The 23,309-nt window shown below is 37.5% G+C and overlaps 1 protein-coding gene across 12 annotated transcripts in view; it reads left to right on the forward strand.

Annotated features, from left to right (window-relative positions):
* LOC139151499 (putative sodium-coupled neutral amino acid transporter 10) overlaps nt 1-23,309 on the forward strand; it is a 41,006-nt gene that overhangs the window by 12,145 nt on the left and 5,552 nt on the right. For 4 of the 12 annotated variants that reach the window (XM_070724340.1, XM_070724339.1, XM_070724338.1 and 1 more), the window contains exons 5-16: nt 516-609; nt 6,185-6,325; nt 8,380-8,501; nt 9,255-9,357; nt 10,123-10,308; nt 11,159-11,276; nt 12,188-12,303; nt 13,979-14,177; nt 18,068-18,313; nt 19,880-19,950; nt 21,066-21,108; nt 21,315-22,654. In XM_070724340.1, the coding sequence (XP_070580441.1) occupies nt 516-609; nt 6,185-6,325; nt 8,380-8,501; nt 9,255-9,357; nt 10,123-10,308; nt 11,159-11,276; nt 12,188-12,303; nt 13,979-14,177; nt 18,068-18,313; nt 19,880-19,950; nt 21,066-21,108; nt 21,315-22,654 (2,779 nt within the window). The remainder of the gene's footprint in view (nt 1-515; nt 610-6,184; nt 6,326-8,379; nt 8,502-9,254; nt 9,358-10,122; nt 10,309-11,158; nt 11,277-12,187; nt 12,304-13,978; nt 14,178-18,067; nt 18,314-19,879; nt 19,951-21,065; nt 21,109-21,314; nt 22,655-23,309) is intronic. The other 8 variants (XM_070724348.1, XM_070724347.1, XM_070724342.1 and 5 more) reach the window with 4 other exon arrangements.

Consider the following 23,309-nt stretch of genomic DNA (forward strand, 5'->3'; position numbering starts at 1 on the left):
AGCTGATACAGTGATGTAAAAATATACCGGTATATCAGAAATCAACGTACTTTGTTTTTATGCTGCATGGCCTCCGAAAGATGGGCAAGCAATGTGCAGTTTTGATTGGATGTGCGCCCTCTAGTGTCAAACTATGATATTCAGTGTGAAGACACTTATAACCCTGTATTTTTTTGTACTGTGCTAATCTTTGGTTTATCAAAACTTTCTTGATTATACTTTCTACTCTGTTGTATTTTTACAAATTTGAAATTTCCCTTGATAGTAAAAGACAGGAGGTACTGTAATATAGAGAACAATTCAGAAGATTTGAAGATGAAACACCAAAAAAGTTGATTTGTCGCTTTAAAACTATCCAGTGGCATGCACTGAATTGTAATGGCATTTCTTAAAAAAGTAGACCCAATAACTTCTGGATACCTTTTAGCTATGTGAGAGGTAGAAATGATTTCAGAAATTAGTATCATTGTGATTTTGAATTTCCTTTCTTCTTGTTTTGTTTCTCAAATTTTCAGTATTATTGGTCTGTTGATGGGAACATGCATTGCTTTTTATGTCATAATTGGAGACCTAGGACCATCCATCGTATCAAAATGGTTTTCAGTGGAGGTAAGTTGCAACCAGCATGTACTGTGTACAAAAGTTCCATCAAATCTCTCCTAAATAGTCGTACTGTAATCTTGTTGCATAGACGATGCACAGTTTCTCAGCTGTATGTCTTTATCCTAAGAATGTGAATGGTTGCTATAATTGTAGACAAGAGAATCCTTAGCTTTGATAATTATTACAGTCAAGTTTCTACAGACGATACTAGTAGCAAAATGAAGGTTAGGTCTAAGACCAACAAATTTTTACACTGGCCGGCTAATTTTCCGTACAGCTTGCCCCATATATCACGCCTGTGTGTGATAAAGAATGCATGCTTGGCCAACAAAGAAAACTGTGGGACCAGCAAACTAGACTATGTGACTAGCAAACTAGACTCTCTGACTTGCAAACTACGCTGCAGGACAAGCAAACTATTTTGCAAGGCTGGCAAACTTGATCGAAAGACCAGCATCCTAGACTGTATGACAAGCAAACTAGACTGTGGCTAGCAAACTAGACCGTGACTTGCAAACTAAACCATGACTAGCAAACTAGACCATGACTAGCAAACTAGACCACGTCTAGTAAACTATACTGTGACTAGCAACCTGGACAGCAGGACTAGCAAACTAGACTCTGTGACTCACTCACTACATTGCAGGACAAGCACATTAGACTGAAAGACTAACTTACTAGACTGAAGGACCACAGGACTTCCAATATACTAATTCGCATAGCATAAAATACCCAACAGGATTCGCTTACCACTTATCACTACAAGTCACAGTATGATAAATGTCTGTTAAGAAATGTAAATAAGCTGATAAAATAGCATGTCAAATGCATACGTGTCACTATTTGTTCTTTCAGGGGGGAATCACATAAAAGCATACCGTATGACAGAAAGTTAAATACATGTTCAAATATGGCAATTTGAACTTGAGAATCTTATTGTATTACTATCCTGTCCCATAATTATTTTCAAGGAGTTGTTTTCTCATCATCTCAAAACCCTCCCAAAAAATCACTTAAAAGTATGTTTTATATTAATGATAAGCAAAGCATTGTTGTGTAATATTGCTAGGATCAGTTTACCTCCTGTGGAGATTTGATCGAATTTACCGACAGATTCTCTCGTATCTGTGATATCAAATTTCTTTCGTCACAACATTGAAGACAATTTCAAGGATTGTGATGTTTAATCTTTTGAAAAACCTTCACATGTGATATTCTCTGGCCTCCATCAAATTTCATCAGAGTCAATATTTTACTACAAGAAAAGGAAGACAGATCGTAAACAACGCAATTGCAGTGACGTTTTCTTGAGCCTTTGTGAAAAGAAAATAAGAATGAATGAAATGAAACCTAGTACATTCAGTTTCATGGTCCATGATTTCAGTGGCATGATTTTGAAGACTATCTTTCATTCAGTTGGTTGATGTAACACAGTCTCATGACTATATATTTCTTCTTTAAGATATCTGATAAGCTGGTGACTTCAAACCAAAGTGTATCGCGAATAATTTTACAGTGTATTATATCACAGTTCCTCCACAAACTGTGATTATATTAAACAAGTGATTGCCTGAATTTGCAATCGTCTTCTCTCCTGTTGATAACCAATTTCTACAGATTCCATAATCTTCCTTCCCTAAAATATCCCATTTCGTCCATGGCTAAATTTTCCTCTGTGTAACTTTTCAGCAAAATATTTCCAAATCAATTTAGAAAACTAATATGTTAAATGTGTTTACACAGTACTTCATTTTTTGTTGATTCTTTTTTTTCACTCAGACATCTTAATCTGAATATCATTGAAATTCGGTGTCTAAATGATATCCCAGATGCTGATGATTTGTCCAAGGCTTTTTGCTTTAATCTTTACGGAAAACATGGATTGCATAACTTCACTACTTTGTTGTCTGCTCAGGTTTTCAATCATGTCGTCTTCATTATCTGACTTGTCGATCACTCATATTCTTCTCACCAAGTTGTGTAATCATTCTAATTTCCCCCATAGCGGATTTCTTTATCTTTCGTGAAGAACGTGTCGTGAAATTTACACCAGTGTCACTGACATTATCAAAAACTTTTTTTAAGGTTGTTTGTGCCTCAAAAATAAAAAACTTCATCTTTTACTCAAACTTTTCTCAAACAAACTTTCAACCATTCACTTGAAAATTAAGAATGAAAATCGAAGGTCACCGTGCAAATTTGGTTCCAGAGAAACAATATTTATTGATATTTGAAATTCAAAATGGCTACCATCTCTTTACTCTATGAAGAAAAATAAAACTCCTGATTTCCACAAAACTAAGCTGGTGAAAACTTTTTTTATGCCGTAACCTTCAAAATCAATCCCCACAAGTGGTAGGCCAAAAGAATATTGTAGGAGTTGGAGAGTCCGAATATCTGTTTGCAAGGCACATTCTACCTGAATGAACTTTGTAAAGTATGTGAAAATGTCTGTAAACTTTAAAAGATTGTAAGTGAAGTCACTTGTTTGACTCATGCTGAACAAGCCTTGCATTTCCCTGCACAGGTTAGGGTTATGAATGTTGCTGTACATTCCACAAAAATGACAAAGTTAAACCCTTAATATCGTGCTGACCTTTCACTCCCTATCTGACGAGTCAGTTAAAAGTGATATTGTGCCAAAGTGATACATACATACACTTGGCGTGGTACGTTAGAACAGCTTTAGACTAGTCTTGAAAAATCAAGTGTAGAATATCTGTGTTTTGAAAAATTTTCAAATATTCAATTTCTTGTTGAAATGCAACATATAGGGCATGTTATGCTTTGTGAACTTGACCTGATGGGTGACACGTGAACTTGGCAGGATAAAGGTTAATTGTATGAGGTATTTGTGTTGAGATGCAAATTCATGGTCACGAGTCCAGCATGTAGAATCAAGCATATTTGACTTGCTTTTCAACAGTTCCATCTCAATTATAATCCCAAGTCACATGTAGTGCAACATGGCAATTACCACACAGAGCATTTTGAAGGCTAAGGGATGTCACCACAATCCTATGCAAATAGACTTTCCTATTCATTGCCTACCCATGGAGTGTCTATTATTCTTACTTTATGCACATATCACTGGTATGGATAAGAGCCTGCAGCTTGCAAAAACCACCAGCCACTTTGCTGGTCATTACGGATTACTTCCTCCCATCCCTCCAACACCACTCCAATATCAATTCAACAGCCAAATTTTTGGAATTTTACCCTCTTTTTTCAAGCTAGGCTACACCCCTGCATATGAAAGGTGTTCACAAGCACCTTCTTGGTAGATGGCCAGACATGGAATGACAGGGAGTAATGTGGAACCACTTTCTTTTTTCCTGCAAATTTTGATCCCGTTCTAAATACCTTGTAGTAGAACGGAACATGTAAAAGTACCTCAGGTAACAATTTCTCGAAGTTTTCTGCCCCAGTTACAGTGAGGTAGGACTCTGAGCTGTCCTCATAAGTGATTGGAATGCTTCATCTGCCTTTGGCATTTGTCTGTTTACGTGAGAAACTTCTTGGCACGTGTGTTCTTGTCTTAGGCAATCTTTTCATAACAAATACCATCACAGACATGCTTCGATGGCTCTGTGCAAACAGGACATGAAACTCATCATTACGGTTTTCTCGATATTACTTGCTGTCTTAATATGCATCATTTGAGAAGATTAAAGACAGTAATATACATTGAAGTTCATAACTTGATAATAGTTTGAAAATTTCCACCAGTGCCAGTCACAGGTTACCCGGACAGTGTTTTTCAGACTGTCTCCTTCTGGTCCTGAAAATGTAGAAAGTTCAAGTTCTGTTATGTGGCTCTTGTGCTAGCCTGTTGATGCATACTCCCTAGGAAAATGTGAAATTGCAATACGGTTTAGTATATGTCCCGCTATTTGTTCATTCATTCCATATACTGAAATCAATGTGTCTCTGTCTGTCCTGGTTACCGTATGCAAAAAAAGCCATGTTCTTCCATCTGTGAAAGATAGATGCGTGTACGAAGTCTGTAATTGTTCTTTTAGCGTCCTCATTTGAACATTAAATCTTGTAAATGTGTTTATAAATCAGAGAATGGCAATAAAACTGTGTACGTGCAGACGTGTTCACATGCGGTTGCCCAGTGGGTGGGTAAGCAATTTTTTTCTCCTAGCAGTGGGCGGGCAAAGGGTAGGGAAGCAGTATTTTATGATCACCTGGCAGGAAAGGTTTATTCTGTTGCTTAGTAGGCGCCTTGACAAAAAGCCAAACGGACAGGGAGTAGGATAGGTTAGTTGGAGGGGTCGGTGAGGGTAAAATCTCATTGCAGGGGAAACTAGGAGAGCTTTTACAAAAGATTGAGTTTTCTTGGTTGGGAGTGCCAATGTTAGAGAGAGCAGAAGAAATTTTACAATCGTAGTTGCAGGGCATGCCCAAATACCTCTTTATCGTCACCTCAAAAATTTATTATAAAAAAATACCCCAGAACAGAGGTTTCACATATCCATGGTAACCATGTCATAAAATCAACTGGTTTGCTACCCCCATCTGTGTATCTATGGCGACCAGGGCTCTCAAGGACGTCTTTAAAAAAAAAAGAGAGATATCAATTTTGGTTGCTGCAGGGCTAACAACAAGGACCAGTATTAACTCCCGGCACAGGTTGTCAGGCAAATGGTCACCTGCCCTCGCAGCAAATAAATTCCCATGTTGGGTCTATTATATATATGTTACTGGGTGTTTCGCTTTCATAGAATTTTTTGAAATCTGTAATCAAAGCGGGAAATAATGTCTTGATTATCTTCCGCCAAGCGCCAGAAGCGGTGGATATTCCCAAGACAAACAAAGAATGCCATTGATTTGCTCTGACCAAGAAAAGTATGAGATTTGCATCCGCGGCATGTCTGCCGACTGCTCAGAGCTATATTTCAGAGAAATTTTTACCTCCTGGAGAGAGCATTCCCATTCACAGAAGTGTGTCGCTAATAGTTTTTGCAAACTCTTTTGTAACTTACTTGAAGTATGCCCATTAGTTTTAATATATTATACCTCGTTTGTCCTCCCATTCAAACCCTGATCTTGAACAATCGTAAGAAATTGACAATTTTAACAATTGCCATTGATTTTAAGTTCACTGTGGGCACAGATATGTAACTTTGACTTTTCTGTTAATCCGGCCAAATAAAGTACAATGTTTTACGTCAGCATGTGTTGAATAATATGACACAAAATTTTTGCAAATTTGTTTTGTCAAAATATGAGTTCAAGAATACAAAATTTGATCAAAGCAATGGGTTATCCGTGACTTGTATGCAGGGGACAAACCATTGGAATTGTGGGTAGCTTGACATTACAAGTCGTGTGTGGTATGATCAGCCAGCCTTGAGGACAGCAAACAAAATTATGACAAATGTTTCTCACATCGCAATGTCCAGTTTGTCCAAGAGTGTCACGTTTCCAATGCTCCACTTTGTATTCAGACGTGAATTCAAGGTCTGCTGATCAACTGAGTCCCTGCATATAAACTGCGGATAAACCCGTTTGTAATGGAGTGCATTCTTGTTGACCTATTTTTTTTTCTCCTTTTTTTTCTTTCTCTTTCAAGAACACATGGAGTCTACGAACCGTGATGTTAATGCTGACTGCTGTCTTTGTCGTCTTACCGTTGGGTTTATTGAGGAAAGTAGAGCAGTTAAGCAGCATTAGTGCGCTCTCATTCTCTTTTTATACAGTACTCATAGCACAGGTGGGTTTATCTTCCAGCTCTGAAAGCCACCGATGCCTTTGAAATAAACATTTCCTGTAAAGTTTTTTGGTCTGAAACACCATTCCCTGTTCCTTCCTGACAACCAGGAGTAGCCTGTAACCAAACAAGCCCTCTCAAAGTCTCCCACTTGAATTCTTAGTTTACAACTTTCAAGATGAGTCCCTTTCCTTCAGGGACGGCTTGTTTACCTGTCCTCTTGTTTTGCAAAGGATGATGGTCCATCACATGATGCCACATCATATGAACATCTAAAATTCATGCAGAGTTTGCCATTTTACATGAAAAGAGGCCATTAAATGAAATCTGATCGGTGATGACAATACAATGTAGCTGCAAGGTGTGTCAACTAACTGATATACTGAAGTCAATGAGAATTAAGATTATACTGGTGAAGTTAAGTATGTTGATGTTGATTCCTTCAAAAAATTAAATTTTATCCTAGCAAATCTCAAGATGCCATGAATGAATGTGATTGACAGTCGTACACAAAATATGTTTTAAGTTATAATTGCACAAATTTGAAGAATCATTGCAATGTACGGACACTGATAGTCTGTATAGCAATCACTAACTCTTTGTTCAGAGATGTGTAGGTTGGTTAAATGTCTCTTTGTTCCGTAGCTGAGAAGTGATGAGAAATAGCGTATTTTCCACAATCCTTCACTTTATAATTGTTTTGCTCACACTGTGAAAAGATACCTAACATTTTGAGGTTTGTGTGTAACTCTTAAATTGAGTCGTACCATGAATTAGGTATGTATTGACTTTTGTCAGCTTTTTATCGTTGTAACAAGGACAGCTGAAATACAGGAAGGAGAATGCAACAGACATCTTTTCAGTTTATGAAAGTAGATTACAAGCAACTTTGTGCTCAAAATTTACGTTGTGTCAAGTTTTCTGAAAGGGGATTTCAACCCGGTTTGCCCAACACAATGATTCAATCAAAGATTTTATTGGAAGTCATTGAATGTTTATTTTGAGCTCTTTAATACCATCTTAACCAATCACATTGTGGACGCCAGAACATAGGGCTTTTTGTTCAAAGTTTTTTTCGCCATCTCAGCAGAAAAGAGACTTGTTACAACGTGCTGTGACTGAAGTGAAGAAACCACTACTTGCAAAATAAAGGCAGCTTTGAATAAAAGTTTTTGTTGACTGAGAGCCCCGTTCCTCCCACACCGCGTCTGTTACGTTTCCTTTGAGTCTGATTCCACCAGGTAAATCAGACTAAGCCTGTGCAAGTGTTGTCCAGGTCAGATAAAAGTGTAGCAGACGATGTATGTTAGTTTTTCTATATTTATGGTTACAATGTTTGAATTTCACCTGCCCCCTCATCATAATTCTCCCTAAATTGTCACATAGGCATATTTTTCGGACTTCGAGTTATGTCCGTTGATCTTTCTTTGTTTCCGATTCTTAATATCTCTCCCCTCATTTTCCGATTCTCAACATCAGAGATAAAAATTGTAAAACAATTTTGAATAGGCTATTTTCCCCGCTGCATGAGATTACACAAAAATTGTACAGTGGAACCTGTCTAAACCGAACCCTGTCTGAACTGAACCCGTTTCCCAGGCCCATTCCAATAGAACTCTATGTTGAAAGGACCTCTATAAACCAGATACCTCTCCAAACCGAACAATTTGCTCAGTCCCTGAACAGTTCAGTTTATACAGGTTTTACTGTACATGACTGCAGTCAATGTCTGCTGGAGAAGCCTGGATGACACAGGACAAACAGTGCACCATCTAAGATTATTACGCACAAAAGTTTAAAATTTTTGTCATAAGAGTTTGAAGGTATCTTTACCTGACTTTCATATAAAAGTTTATTTTATTCCCATACCGGTATGTTGCAATTTCAGAAACCAAACACCAACAAAAAAACACATCCCTGAGCAAACAACTTGAAAAAAAGGAAAATGCATTCACTGCAATCTTGAATAAAGCAAGATGTGAGATATCAAAGATTATGATTTGATGTCAGAATAATTCATAACATGTTGGATTGATGTAATCATTTTCTCTCGACAGATTATTTTGATAAGTTTTCCAACACTGTTATCATTTTCATGGGTATCTCATGCCAGTTATTGGAGAACTGAGGGATTATTCCAGTGCTTGTCAATTTTTTCCCTCGCCTTCACCTGCCATACGTAAGTCTTCCTGAATGTCTTGTGTATTCAGTAAAGTATGTGTTTTGTTGACAGAATGTACACACACAAATGTTGTACCTTTACGCTATGCCATTTGAGAATCTCAGTGTTTCATTGACATAAATAAGCTTTAAGGTAGTATGCACCTTGAAAGTGAAAGGCTTAAACTTTTGCTCAAACTTTGTTAAAGGAGACTTTTAGTCATTCTCTTTCCAAATCGAACATAAAAATCATGGATCACTTTGCAAATTTTGGTACTAGAGAAACAAATTACCTGATATTTACCGATGAAATTCCTCTATTAAATCTATTGGGAATAAAATTTTTGATTTTCGAAAAACTAAGATAGTGAAAAGTTTTCTTACTCCAAGAGCTTTAAAATGAACCTTACAAGTGGTAGATCAGAAAAGGACTAAAAATTTGAGAGTCCAAATATCTTCCCTTAGGTGCATTCTACCTGAAGAGCACCAAGACTTGGTGCCAGTTTTTCATAATTGCCTGTAGCAAGGTTAGACTGCAATAGAGCCACTCAGGGTTTGAATATCTTAAGCAAGGTACCGTGATTTTGTCCACTTTTGACACTTATTTACACATTTATTTTCAATACAGAAATGAGAGAAAGCTGTGACACAAGTCTCTTCAGCTGTTACAATACAAGGTGAAAAGTCAGTCAAATATCAACAGAAGTAGGAATATTTTGTCCTTTTTTTCGTGCAAACTTTGATGTTCGCTTATTAATTTGTGACTTTGCAGGCAAGTGTTCGTTGTCTATGAGTCGCTGCCAGATAGGACGGAGAGGAAAATGAATGACGTTGTCAAAGGGGCTGTGAATATGGTGGCATTCTGTTACATCATGGTAAGTGACAACCAGGGAATGTACGGCATTGGCTAATAACCCTTTGAGTACCAAAGTCAATTTTTGTCACCTTTATAGAATATAACGCCAACAATTTTTTTTTTTCAGATTTTCCCCAGAATTTTGGTCAAAAATTGTAGCCAATGAAAAGTTATGCCCATTTGGTCCAAAACTATCAAAGAAATTGCAGAAAAATTCATAAAAATTGGTAAAATTGGTAAAATATTGCACTGGAATTTTGATGGAATAAATTAGAGCACCCAAAGGGTTAATGGAATAATGAGAAAACATTGCAGTATGATTAGAAATTCTCTCACTTCTGATATGGAGGTATTACAGTGATATTTAATTGCCAATATATTGAAATGATTCATTTCATAAGACTCTGAAAAAAACGTTGTAGTTATTCCATCCAAATCAATGATTATCAATGTAGACGCAAAGAAAAAAAGTCTGCTATTTTCACAATGCAGATTAAATCAGTGCAGTAGGTACGCCAGAGCTACAGGATGTGTGTTACATTTCCTACCACTTCACTTCCACATTTTGGACTTCAAACAGAAAATTGACCACAAACAAGAATGTTACTAGTTGACTTCTCTGTTCAGTTACCATTTCTAAGTAGACGGTTTTGAATTTGAAGTCCTTGGTGGTTTAATAATCGACCGTAGACCCACAATAAAGTCAACCAACATTGCCTTTGGATGACTTCCACATAGCCCAGTTTCCTTCCCCGATTCCATCAGGTCTGCCGTTCTCTTTCAGGTCGGTTTCTTCGGCTATGTGGCTTTCTGTGAACAAGGCATCAAGGGCGATGTCCTGATGAATTTCAAAACATCCTTTGTCAATGACCTCTTGAAGATGGGCTTTGTCATCTCAGTGGCTCTGAGTTTCCCAATGATGATATTTCCATGCAGGGCCAGCATTAACACCTTGATATCAGGGTCACAGGTCAGTGGGACGAAATCTCCATGTTGGGCGAAAATACATGATGTAATAATGCTCAGATTTTTGGTTTTGCAATCCAATGATAGAGCTTCTTGATATGCACAATCATTGATAAGTAAGAATTTACTGAAATCAAAATTGCTGATTACCGTGGTGGCTTCAAGTTTGAAGTCATGCATCGGTCGCTGTTAGAGATGAGTGAATTAAGCTTTCCTTTGATTTTCATATAGTGCTGTATTTAAAAAAACTACGTACACATTCTTTATGCAATTTTAAATATATCTACTCCTGTCTTCGTTGATACTTTCTGTTCTTTGAATTCAGTGGGACGAAATCTCCATGTTGGGCGAAAATACATGATGTAATAATGCTCAGATTTTTAGTTTAATCGTACAATGATAGAGCTTCTTGATATGCACAATCATTGATAAGTAAGAATTTACTGAAATCAAAATTGCTGATTACCGTGGTGGCTTCAAGTTTGAAGTCATGCATCGGTCGCTGTTAGAGATGAGTGAATTAAGCTTTCCTTTGATTTTCATATAGTGCTGTATTTAAAAAAACTACGTACACATTCTTTATGCAATTTTAAATATATCAACTCCTGTCTTCTTTGATACTTTCTGTTCTTTGAATTCGTTTGAACTCTGCATATCATTTCAAAGGCAGAACACCAAGCAGGTGATGAGGGTGTAACTGCTTTATGGTATGATTTTGTTATTTCGAAGTGTTCTACTTACCATGACTACTCACTAGCACATTTTTCTCTCGTCATAGACATCTGTCTACAGACAAATGTTACACACAGGGCTTGCAGTCTAAAGAAATACATTTCTCTTGTGTTTTTATTCAGGGACCATCGTTAGAAAACCCAGGTGGTGGAGGGGAGCATATTCCGCAGGGCAGACATCAACTCATCACATCTTTCATTGTGTTTTTCACTCTGATTGTCGGTATCGCCATCCCTAATGGTAAGAGTGTGTTTGTGTGTTTGTGTACGTGTTTGTGTGCACGTGCATGTATGTTTGGGTGAGTGTGTGCATTGTCAGTTAACTATTAACTCACACATCTGCTCTTACACCTGACAACGTGACTTCACTCACGCAGTCGGTACAAGGTTGCAAATAACTCCCAAATTTTATGAGAAATTCAAATTTGCCATTTAAAATGACATTTTTACAGTGCTTACACAATAACCATATGTTGCACTGTTTCCTGTCCAATCGTATCCAGGAAAATCCATTTCTAACTCAGAACACAGTAGAACAGCTGTAAGATAGGTCAGGCTTCTCAATAGGTCAGCGCTGGTCTTTCTGTGGTATACATAATGCCTTGACCCAAATAAGAACTTTCAATAGGGTTTGTTATTCTCTGCTGTTTTCAACCCTTTGTCGGGACATGCTCAAAACTTTTTATGGCGTGAACTTGAGTGAACTGCCCCAGGTGTCAAAAACATAAATTTCTTCAAAGTAGTTCCATGCATATGAAACTTGTAAAATACAGGTTATAGCAAGCCCAGTTCTCTATCAAAAGCAGAAAAACTACGATTTAAAAGGTCCGACCATTTTCTGTCCATGATAAATATGTTAGTCTATATCTTCCTAAGATCAAATTGAAAGTTATTTCAATATAATTTTTGCTGAATGAGACGTTGTCACAGTTTTAAGGAGTTTTAAGCAATATGGACAAACTGAAGCCGATTTCACTTTGGGATTAAAAATCTGACTTTTTACAATAAGAAAACTTTCAGAAGCTTTTATAGAAAGATTATTTTACCCTATAGCTTGTGGTGAGATGTGCTATTGAAAACTAAAACATCATTCACCGTTTGAATATTGATTTTGTTCATTGTTTGCATGTTAATATTTTGTTTGTTTTGCAGTTGAGACAATCCTTGGCTTGACAGGTTCTACAACTGGTACCATGATTGGATACATATTTCCTGCATTGATGTTCTTGAAATGTTTACCCAAGGGACCAGGTGTCAAGTCAGCCCAGGTAACGTGGCCGTGCCATCTTGGCTCTGCTCGGAAATTCTACAGTCGGTGCTTGCACTGAATCAGAGGCACCCTGCAGGTCCCTGTCGACGTTCACTTAAAGGGACAAAGTCTGCCATTTTTCATGAATTTCGTTTGGTGCAAGATACTACTTATATTGTTTGACATGTTGAAAGATACTGAATGAATGGGTGACCATGCATACATTCGACCCCTGTTTTAGACACAATACATGAAACCATCACAAAAATGAATTGATGGTCATGACCATTAATTCTTTTTCACGATGGTTTCATTTAATTTGTCTAAAACTGGGGTCGAATGTATGCATGTTCACCCATTTATTCAGTATCTTTCAACATGTCAAATAATATAAGTAGTATCTTGCACCAAACGAAATTCATGAAAAATGGCAGACTTTGTCCCTTTAAAATGGCATCACGAAAGTCTCTTACATTGATTTTGTCATTTTCAACAAAATTTATTAGAAATGCAAAATCAGATTATTCCAGCCCATGTTCAAGTTTTGCTGTCGCAATGGGAAGTGATATTGATTGAATTATTTAAGTGACATCTCCAAGTACAAAACAATATTAAACTTGAAATTACTGACTGTTTTCCATACAGAATTCCACCCTTCCATGGAAAAAGCCTCAACGCTGTTCATATCCATCTGAAATTTACCTTGCTGAAATATCAGTGTGGTATCGCAATCCTCGTGTGTTCCCTTACATAACCTGCACATATCAGTAAACAGATATCTTTCTCAAAGAGTGCCTATATGGTAATCAATCAGTCTTTAACAGGGACTAGATTCATAATCATGTTTGAACAGAGACTTTCCTTATCCTATTGGTGCTGATTGTTTCCAACAATGAGTCTGCCAGATAAGGTTGTACTGTTTTGCTTTTTTCATTAAATTTGTCAGATTACACACCAGACTCAAATTTGTTGAAAACAAAAGTGTATTTGGCTAAAAAATTACTTGACTCAAATTTTTTAAACTTTTCAGTGTATTGGTGTCTTCCCTTACATAACCTGCACATATCAGTAAACAGATATCTTTCTCAAAGAGTGCCTATATGGTAATCAATCAGTCTTTAACAGGGACTAGATTCATAATCATGTTTGAACAGAGACTTTCCTTATCCTATTGGTGCTGATTGTTTCCAACAATGAGTCTGCCAGATAAGGTTGTACTGTTTTGCTTTTTTCATTAAATTTGTCAGATTACACACCAGACTCAAATTTGTTGAAAACAAAAGTGTATTTGGCTAAAAAATTACCTGACTCAAATTTGTTAAACTTTTCAGTGTATTTGACAAAACCCCTGACAAATTATTCTCAACTGAACACAAAATGTAAATTACTGCAGGAAATTTCCACAAAGGTTAATTTTGTGTTCATGTGTACGTGTTGTGTATGTTCATGTGGGTGTTTATGCATGTGTACATGTGCTTGTATGCTTGTGCGTTTGTGTGTATGTGTGTGTGTGTGTGTGTGTGTGTTTGTGTAAGAGAGAGAGGGAGAGCGCAGACAGACAGACAGATAGAGGGGAACATACAACAAAGTTGAGTTTTGTGCATGGAATTCGAGACTTGCAAAATTACTTTAGTTCTTTCATTCTGTCAGTGCCTCTGCAGTTTTGTGAGGAATACCGTTCTTTTTTTCCCCAGATGGTTCTTTTCATTGGCATCATAATCATGTTTGCCAGTACCTATTCCACTTTACAATCACGTCCTGATGACACAGATGTTGTGAAGCCTGTTGTAGACATCAATATACCAGGTGTGGACCAAGACCAGCTCAATCTCGAAGAAAACAAAAATGTCCTGGACGAGAACCAGATCATTGAACAAAACTTAGAAGTGCCAGGTAAATTTCTGACTTCCGTTCTCACTTCAGTGTTCAACGTAAAAGACATTTTTCACAAACCGTATACTAACATGTCTGATTTTGTGTAAATTTGTAGTACCGGTAATATGTAATTACTCAATCTTTTCCATACTAAGTTGTGGTGTTGGTGTATTTTCTAATAAATGTGTTTCTTAATCTTGAGGTGGAGGGGCAGCATTTTGGAATTTAAGCTGTATTTCAATTTATTAATGTGTTTAAATTCAAATGAAAATATGAAACCTACAGTTCATTTAGGAACAGTTTCAATTTTCTGTCATAAAAATATTCCAAACTAGACGCCATGTGAGATGTGGTTTAACATTTCCACTGCTGAGTACTTAGGTCTCTGTAGGACTAGAAAAGGGCCCAGGCTATTTAAAGACAGCAAAAGGGCCTCTGTTGTCAAACCTTCAATCAAATAGTTTCCAGGAAGTTCACAGGAAGAAGCCATAAAAAGGTTCACAACAGGAATAGTGTTTAGCACATCTTTTAATTCACATTTTTATCACTCGGTGGTTTTCCAGTACAGCTCTGTACCAGCAATAGGTGTATGTTAGTCCTGTCATCCATGTTTCCTGGGTTTTCAATTGTATTTTAAAGAAAGAGCAAACAGCATAAGTGAGAACTTCAAAGATCAAGTGTCTAGATCTCTCAGTGACTTACTTGTTTTAACTGTAATGATTTACAAATGGTTTTTCAAAATTTATTCAACATGCTCAGCTGAAATGAGTGTTGTTCATACTCAGTTGGTGCTATTCATGTAGCATGTATGCGATACTGCATTTTGAAGATCTTTAGGATATTGAAAATAATGTTGAAATTGTGCGTTGAGAACTGCCCAATTTTAACATTGGACAAATGCTTTGCCCAAAGGGCGGGATGTCACTTTTTGTCGTCTGCTTGACTTCTGCCGGTCACTGCCAAGTATACATGCTTCATATTCCTCTCATTCACAGTGCTTGGTCTGTTCAATAACAGAAGTTCAACTTTAAAATCTCTCTCCATTTTTGAAGTTCAACTGCAGAGAAAATCACTTATAAATGCTAGAAACTCTCTTGTTGATACAATATAATAGCAATAATATTTACTCCATCCACAGGTGGGTACCTGAGATTTGGTTAGAATTGCTCCAAAAAATAAATTTTGTTTAGCGACTTATGCTTGTATGATATGCATTTTCACTCAAACCTTGTGTAAAGCCACATGTAGCGGAGGTTTTTTCTTGATTTTATTGTCAGTGCATTTTAGCCAGAACAAAATAGCAGTCTTGAACTTTGGGGAAATGTGAAACTATTAGTGGAGCTGTGTTATTAGGGTTTTGTGGACATCGCCTAGTCAACAAGTTTAATTGAACATCAAAACGTCACTCCACAGTTTTGATTTATCTCAGTTCAGACAGTTATATAGAGTAAAAATATTTATGCAGGTACAAACCTCTTGTGCGGCCACTTAGATATTGCTAAGAATCACCTTGAACTTTAGAATCAAACAAGTCACCGTGCAGTGTCAGCGAAAAAAAAAAAACATGACTGATTTAGCATGTCTTGTGTCTAAAAATTGACCATTTAAATATGTATATTTGGTGGCTGAAATTGACCATGCAAACTGAAATTGTGGGTGTCTGTCGGTCACCTGACTGTTTTGTGTATTTGACAAAGGCTGTCCATATCTATGTCGACAGGTTTCTAAGTCAGTGTTGACCATTCAAGCCTTGTTTGATGATAAAGCAAAAAAAATCTGTCGCTTTGTTCGCTAAAAGTAACAAGGATATTTGTAAACTTTTAAAATCGTTCTCTAGGAATCTCGATTTTGATTTAGAGCGTGCATATGCAAATTCTTTTGACAGATTCCTCTTTCTTTTTGGCATTGTTTTTGTATTGAAACAAATGGAATCCTAACAAGGGTCTGCAGAGTCAAAGCAGCGTCTGTTTGTCTCAGAACCGTACAGGTCAAACAGTCGGTTTAAGTCAAAGCAAACCGAAGCCATACTGTCAACAATACAGTAGTTCTGGCATGTTTGCTCTTTGTAAACTTTGCCATTTCGGAATAGCAGAACCTAAAGCTATCCCTGTTTTTAAGGGTGGCATCCAACATTCCTTCTAGAAATAATGTTGCTCTAATGAAATATAAAAATAAAATTTGCTCTGTTATTATTTTTTAAAGCCCTTTTTAGTCCAGCTTTGCAAGGGATTCCAGTCAAATTCCATGGCACGGAATTAAATTCTGTACAGTGTTTTTGTGGGGTAGAGAATTTAACTTTTAAAATTTCTCCGTCAAACTCTGTCGCACAAAATTAAATCTTATAAAATTTTCAGTCTCTGTCACAATGTAACATACACAATCAAAATTTTTATATTGAAATGAAGTCCAGACTCCTCTGCTCAAAATGTATGTATTTATTGAAATTCCTGACCCATTAGTCCCCAGAGCTTTGCTCAAATTTTTTTCATTCCAGAAACCTCTAAATATGAGGAAGCTTTATAAGTTAAACAACATATTTGTTTAGTTTCTGTGATAGTTTGCTCTTTCAAATACCACCAACTACCAAAAGGTCACAGAGATTCACATTTTTAACCTACCAGTACCTTAAACAGATCTCCATAGTAACAATGCAGTATTGGTAAGAGCCCCACCACTGCTGGAAATCCTTACTCTGGCTAAATTGATAGGAAGGAAGGCCGAGGAGGTCTGGTTTTGCAGACTTAGCCACAGAATGAACTTTTTGCAAAGTTTACAGGTGATAAACCGCTCTTTGTAGGGAAATGTAAGCAGCTGAGTAGCTGGTCACATACATGTGAAGCAGAAACCACAAAATGTTTTCTGGTGGACTTGCCATTTTGTGGCCAAAAAAGTGTATACATGTGAAATGTTGACACTCACAGGGCTGGGTTGGTAGCTCTAGCCTAATATCCACAAAAAGTAATCAAAAAAATAAAAAAGACCATGCTAACAGTTTAATGGTGTTTTATTATAACGGGTAAGATTAGCAACTCCAAACAAAAGTAATAGCTACATGAAGAAAAAAAACAATGCAATGATAAAGGGAAATAAATAATACAATTTTATTACAGTTTTAAAGCTTGTGAAATGTTTGCAATGGCTTAGTTTGCTGCTGTTGGTATTTAAAAAACAAGATTTGTTTGGAACATTAGTTTTTCAGAATTTCCGCCCACTTCAAGAGTTTTTCTGAGAATTCGAGTGACCCCAATTCCATGACATTCATGTTTTGAAGCTATTAGTATATCTCGATATCAGAACAGTGCTGCGTATGTTGTATAGTTTCTCGACGTAATCTTGGCCTCTTTGATCGATATATATTTTTTCATCGGCATTCCATGTGTTTATTCTGGAAGTACTGAAAAGCCTAGTCCAGGATTTCCAAAATTGTAGAACGGGGAAAGAAAACATTAGGTGAAGTCACTTCGATGTCAATACCAGTGTTGTCTAAAAAGAATATATTCACAATTTAGTTTACAGGCAGAATGTAGACAAAGCAACTCTGCATTAAGTCTACTCTGTGTTATTTCAAATTTTAATATCATGAATCATTAGTTATAAATTTTAAACATAAATCATTCATCTATGTATATCATATCATGACCAGGCCAAGTGGGTTTATGTATTTTTTTTGCCATATGACATTTTTAATTTCCTGTACCGGATATAAATATTGTCGATAGCACATTTGACAAAGTACATACTGGCTGCTGGAGATCATGGTTTTGCGATAAAATATATGCGTTAATCATACCTAGATTGTATATTGTTAATTTGTCACTTTATTTGGTGTTGCATCCGGTGAATTGGTGTAACGGGTAGTCACAGAATGGAGTAAACAAACAAAACAAACAAACCAACGTGTCTTTCAGGTAAAGATGTATTGAATGAGGCTGTCCAAGGTGGTGTCTTGGAGAAGGGGGAGGAGAAAAAAGATGGCAATCTCCCAGGTAACGGTGAAGGAGGTCAGGTTGCTATGGCGGATGGGCCTCGTGTAGGTGAGGGGAAGGGTCAGGAACAATTGCATGATGGGAAATTGGACAATGGTAAGGAGGAGGTGGAAGGAAAGATGTCAAATGAGAAGTTGAAAGCCGTTGAAGGTGATGTTGATGACCGAGGTAGGCCAGATACTCGCAAAATGGCTTCCACCAGGTTACCATAGCTACCGTCATTTGCATGCCAATAATTCTTCTTGCAGCCAGTCAAATTCAGCGTTTGCTTAGACTTGCCAATCAAAGTAGAAACAGCATTGCTTTTTAATCTCTCCATAGTGGCTGTGTGATTTTAAACCCTTTTGCTACTTCCATCTGCTTGCTAATGATCCTATCTGTTTGCTGCGGTGCCATTAGGGGAGGGCCTCTCATCCTAATCACACAAATTAACACTTTGATTAAGATTTTAATCAATCCAAAATCAAAACACCAGGCAGGATGTTAAAGATTATATGATTTTAGAAGTGGTAAATATTTTAGTTAGGGCTAATCTTGTGGTAAGTTGCTGGGTACATTTATGCTGTCTTGCTTTGGTGGGGACAGCTATTGTCCTTTTTATTTCTGACCTGTCAACACATCTACAGGTCAAGGTTATTGTCAAGATGTCAAGTCAGTCATCAATCTTGCCAGGGCCTGACCTGACCTGACTTTTTTGTGTCTGTTCTATTTTAAAACCCCTGAACCAGAAAATTGCCTCAAAAAAAAAAATCATCCAGCATTGCAATGTACTTGACATTGTAACACTGTGGATGACCCTTTTTGAACTAGACACATTCAGGATACTGATAAGGTCAACAACAGTGTATTGGAAGTTTGGTTGTACTTCAAAGTTCAAAATAATGCAACTTTGTAGGTTTTTGTTGAAAGTTGGCCACTTGTTTGAGAAGCACAGTAAAGTTTAGCCTTACTTTGAATAAAGGGAATAAAACCACTTTTCATGAAAGACCAAGCTGACAAAAAATTCAGTGAATATTCACTATGCGATTTCACTTCGATGGGAGTTTTTTGAAGCGGACATTGGATATTGCTACTTCTACTCTTGTTTGTACATATCACAAGTGTCCCTGGAAATGTTTAGCCTTAACAAAGGGAAAAGAAACACGGGGCCTTTACAGAGCCAGAGAGTGTATTCACTGTTATGGCCCGAACCATGAAAGTAGAAGAGGTAGGGAATTCTTACAGCTTTCTTTGAAACGAAAACATCCAGGAGAATAGAAACCCCAAACAAACTTTAAACAAAGTGCCGCTGCCAATCTGTGTCCATACTCTTGACTCCGTACATTCTTTTTATTTGCTGGCTAACCCTGTAATTGGTCTTATTGAGTGTACAGTGTCTGGTTTCAGAGCTTTGTTGACTTTCAGATCATTGAGAACTCTGAAACCCGTGTCTGTAAAAGGGCACGGCACGGCGCAAGTGCCTTTGTACCAGCAATGCACGGACCACATCACCAAGTCACAGACAAGAGAAAAAATCAAAAATAGAAATAACTCTCACAGTATTGTTTGTATTACCCTGGCTGTCTCACTCTCTGTAAATACTCAATAAGCTTGCTATAGATCGCATGAATCATGAGTACTTTGCTCTGTACTTCACTAGATTAAATATCAGACGGAATTCACCTCTCATGGAGAGACTTCTCATCTTGATTCATTTTTGTGTGTGTGTGCTTGTGTTGTGTCCGTTTTTTTTAGGAAATGAAGCTGAAGTCGTCGCTGACAAAAGACAAGAACCGCCGATTCCCCATGCACCTGCAGACAGTAAAGTATGCACTTTAAAATTTCTCAGTGATAACTTTTGCGTTTCGGATTTTTGGTATCACCCTTAGTGTCCTCATTTGTGAAGTTGGACCTATCTTCTTTAACCCTTTGAGTGCTGTATTTTTTCCCACCAAAATTTTAGTGCAACATTTTTACTAATTTTTATGAATTTTTCTGTAATGTTTTGATAATTTTGGACCAATTGGATATCACATTTCTCTGACTACAGTTTGTTATCAAAATTTGGACAAATATCTGAAAATAATCGACTAGAGTATATTTTCCAAAGGTGACAAAATTGACTTTGGCGCCCAAGGGTTAAGGGGAGTGGAAATTCGTGTCCAGCTTTTGAAATATTAAAGAAGGCACAATTTTGAAAAAAACAATGTGTTAAAGTTTGCTTAAAATGTAATCTTCAATTGTATAATTATACCATCCTGAGGAGATACAGATTATACCTACATATTTTTCAAAGGTCACCGCTTTGATTTGAACTAATCTTGTTTTCTTTGGTGTGGCCAAACCCTGTGTTTATTGGGTCACGACACAAATGTGTTAAATGTGTACATCTGGGATGAACAAATCTGTTCAGCATTTGATGGCTGTTTTTCAACCCCAGTCGTGACAAAATGACTTGTGTAAAATGACCGAATTATAGCATTCTTCACATTACATACAGATAAATTACAGTGAAATAATTTCCAAAAATCACTTTTCCTTTCTTTATCCAGTAATGTAACCTGTTGATGGAGTGAAATATTCGTAGTATTCAAGAATAATTCGATTTTCCAAAACCCCTTTTTTTTCACACAAAAAAATTTGATATGTGTCGTATAAGCCTAAAAATAACATTTTGAATTTTATGAAAACTCAGAGTAAACCAACCTATGCATGTGGTTTTAAAGATTGAAGAGTGGTTACAGAATGAAAATGAATAAATGAATAAGTGAGGATGTAACTGAATGAGATGGTCGTGAGTTAAGACATTCCTCTTGGTTAATGTTCAGAAATATTTGATCATCAATTGTGCCGAACATACTGTGCAGTTTATCCTTGATATATCCTCGTTTGTTTAATAATGATGCACGCATTCTAAAATTCCAACATCGTTTGTTTACAGGAAATAGTTGAAAAACCTGCCGAAGAAATAATAAAGGACACAGGTATGTGCAGTTATTTATCAGAGCCTTCGATAGATTTTAGAGTTAAGCCGTCAGGAATGTACTGTAGCAGATGTATGGTCATGTGTTTCAGGCAGCAGCAACGGGGTAACCGACATATTTGAAGAATTTCATCTATTTCTTAAAAATCTTATAAACAGTCAGACGTGGTTCTTTGATGTATTTGTTTGTTAAATGTTTCCTCCAAGGTGAAGGTGGAGAAAAAGAGAAGAGAGAAGAGCCAGTTGTTGAAGAAGACAAAGTTATCAAAGAGGAAGAACAGATTCAAGGTGGTCCTGGTGACAGAGGCCCTGATGGAATCGATTTGTTGGCGCAACACGGGGATGAACAGGATGGGGACAAGGAAGATGATGATGAAGCTCATCGTCGTCTAGAGGAAAAAGTCGAGATGAAAGTCAAAGAGCAGGACATCAAACACGAAGAGCAACAGAAAATGATCGATGAGCTGAAAGAGAAACAAGACATACAGGAGAAGATAATAGAGCAACAGCAGGAAGTGATTGAAGTGTTGAAGAAGCAACATGACGGAGGATCCATGGAGCTGGCAGCTGGCGAAGTCGATGCAGGCGTTCATGAAAAGGCCGCACTTCAGGAGAACCAACAGCCGCATCATCAGCAGCACGTGAATGATGGCAACCCGGCTGCAGTGGAAAAAGAAGCTGCAGCGGCAGCAAATCCTGCGGCAGCAGCGCCTGTGCACCACGGAGGTCATCATCAAGTGCATCACCATGATGCCGCCGCTGCTGCTGCGGTGGACAACCTGGGTCAGCCGCAACTCGCTGAAGTCAAAGTCGTCGTGCCGGATGCTGTCGCCCCCGCGGCTGACAATGCCCCGGCTGGCAACGTGCCAGTGCTCAATGCAGACAATCAACACCAACCGGTCCATGACATTAAACTTCCACCGGCTGACCTCAACCCTGTCGGATTGGTTGACACCAATGTCAAAGCGCTTGCCCCACAACCCCAACCCAGGGACATTCTTGGAGTTGAGGGCCAACAGGCGGAAAAAGAAGACGGCATCGTTCATAAACCCAAGGACACTGTCGATGACATTATTCAAAATGTTGAGAAAAAAGATCATCAGGATGAGTTGCATAATGAACATAAAGAGTCGAACGCCGGACATGCTAAGAAACAGAACGGCCACCACGGCAATAAAAACCATGAACCCAATGATGACAAAGTGGAGAGGGAAAAGAGAGATCTTGACATTGGCCATGACATTGAAGAAATCAAGCAGAAACAGCATGCCGTTGTGCCAGACCCCCAGCTGCAACCACAAGATCTTGGAGAGAGGAGAGTCGAGGACCAAGAAAAAGTTTTATACGAAGACCATCTGGAAATTCTGAAGAATTTAAACCAAGAGAATGAGCATATCCCAAATGTCCATGCAGGAGAAATGAAAGAGGGAGGAGATGCTTTCCAGAAAGAAATGCAAGACGATCTCAGAAATGTCGTGATCGAGGAAAATCTTAAAGTTGCAGAACCTGGCAATAATCAGGAAAAGAATGAACATCTGAGAAAAGAGGTGAGAAAGATTCTTGATAAAATTGTTGTGTCTTGGAATTAATGTAATGTCATGGTGATTTAGCAAAATTGATGCTCAATGCACTTGGTGGTAACACTAAGATATGTTTACATAACACCTGGTATGATTTAAAAAATTTATTGACATTTTCTCAATTTTTGATCTGATTACTGGTGGAGTTAACATGCGTATGGCAATATTGACAGCAGATTTAGTATTTCGATTCTTTGACGAGCTCGTGTATTTTCTAGCTCTGCAATCCTGTAATTTTCAAATAGTGTATTACTGGCTGTCAGACTTTGTATATTATCAACATTATTGACTTGGTTCTTTGGTCACATCAATTTATAAGCTAACCGTCAAACTTACGCTCTCGTAGAAGTTATGAGCAAGGCAAAAGACAAACCCATAGCATGATTGACATAGACTGACTGACTGTCTGTTGGTCGGTTGGACTCTCTGTTTGTCAAACCCTGTCTATCTGTCTGTTTTTTCTGTGTGTATATCAGAGCAATCGATCAATATTCTCACTGACTGATTCTTAGACTGATGATGACTTTGTGGTTCTCCACAACACTTCTCACTGCCAAGCTAACTTTTCATTCCATGGAATAAACCAATCACAGCTAACTTTTCATTCCATGGAATAACCAAT

Source organism: Ptychodera flava, chromosome 15 (genome assembly GCF_041260155.1).
Source record: "Ptychodera flava strain L36383 chromosome 15, AS_Pfla_20210202, whole genome shotgun sequence".
Lineage (NCBI taxonomy): Eukaryota > Metazoa > Hemichordata > Enteropneusta > Ptychoderidae > Ptychodera > Ptychodera flava.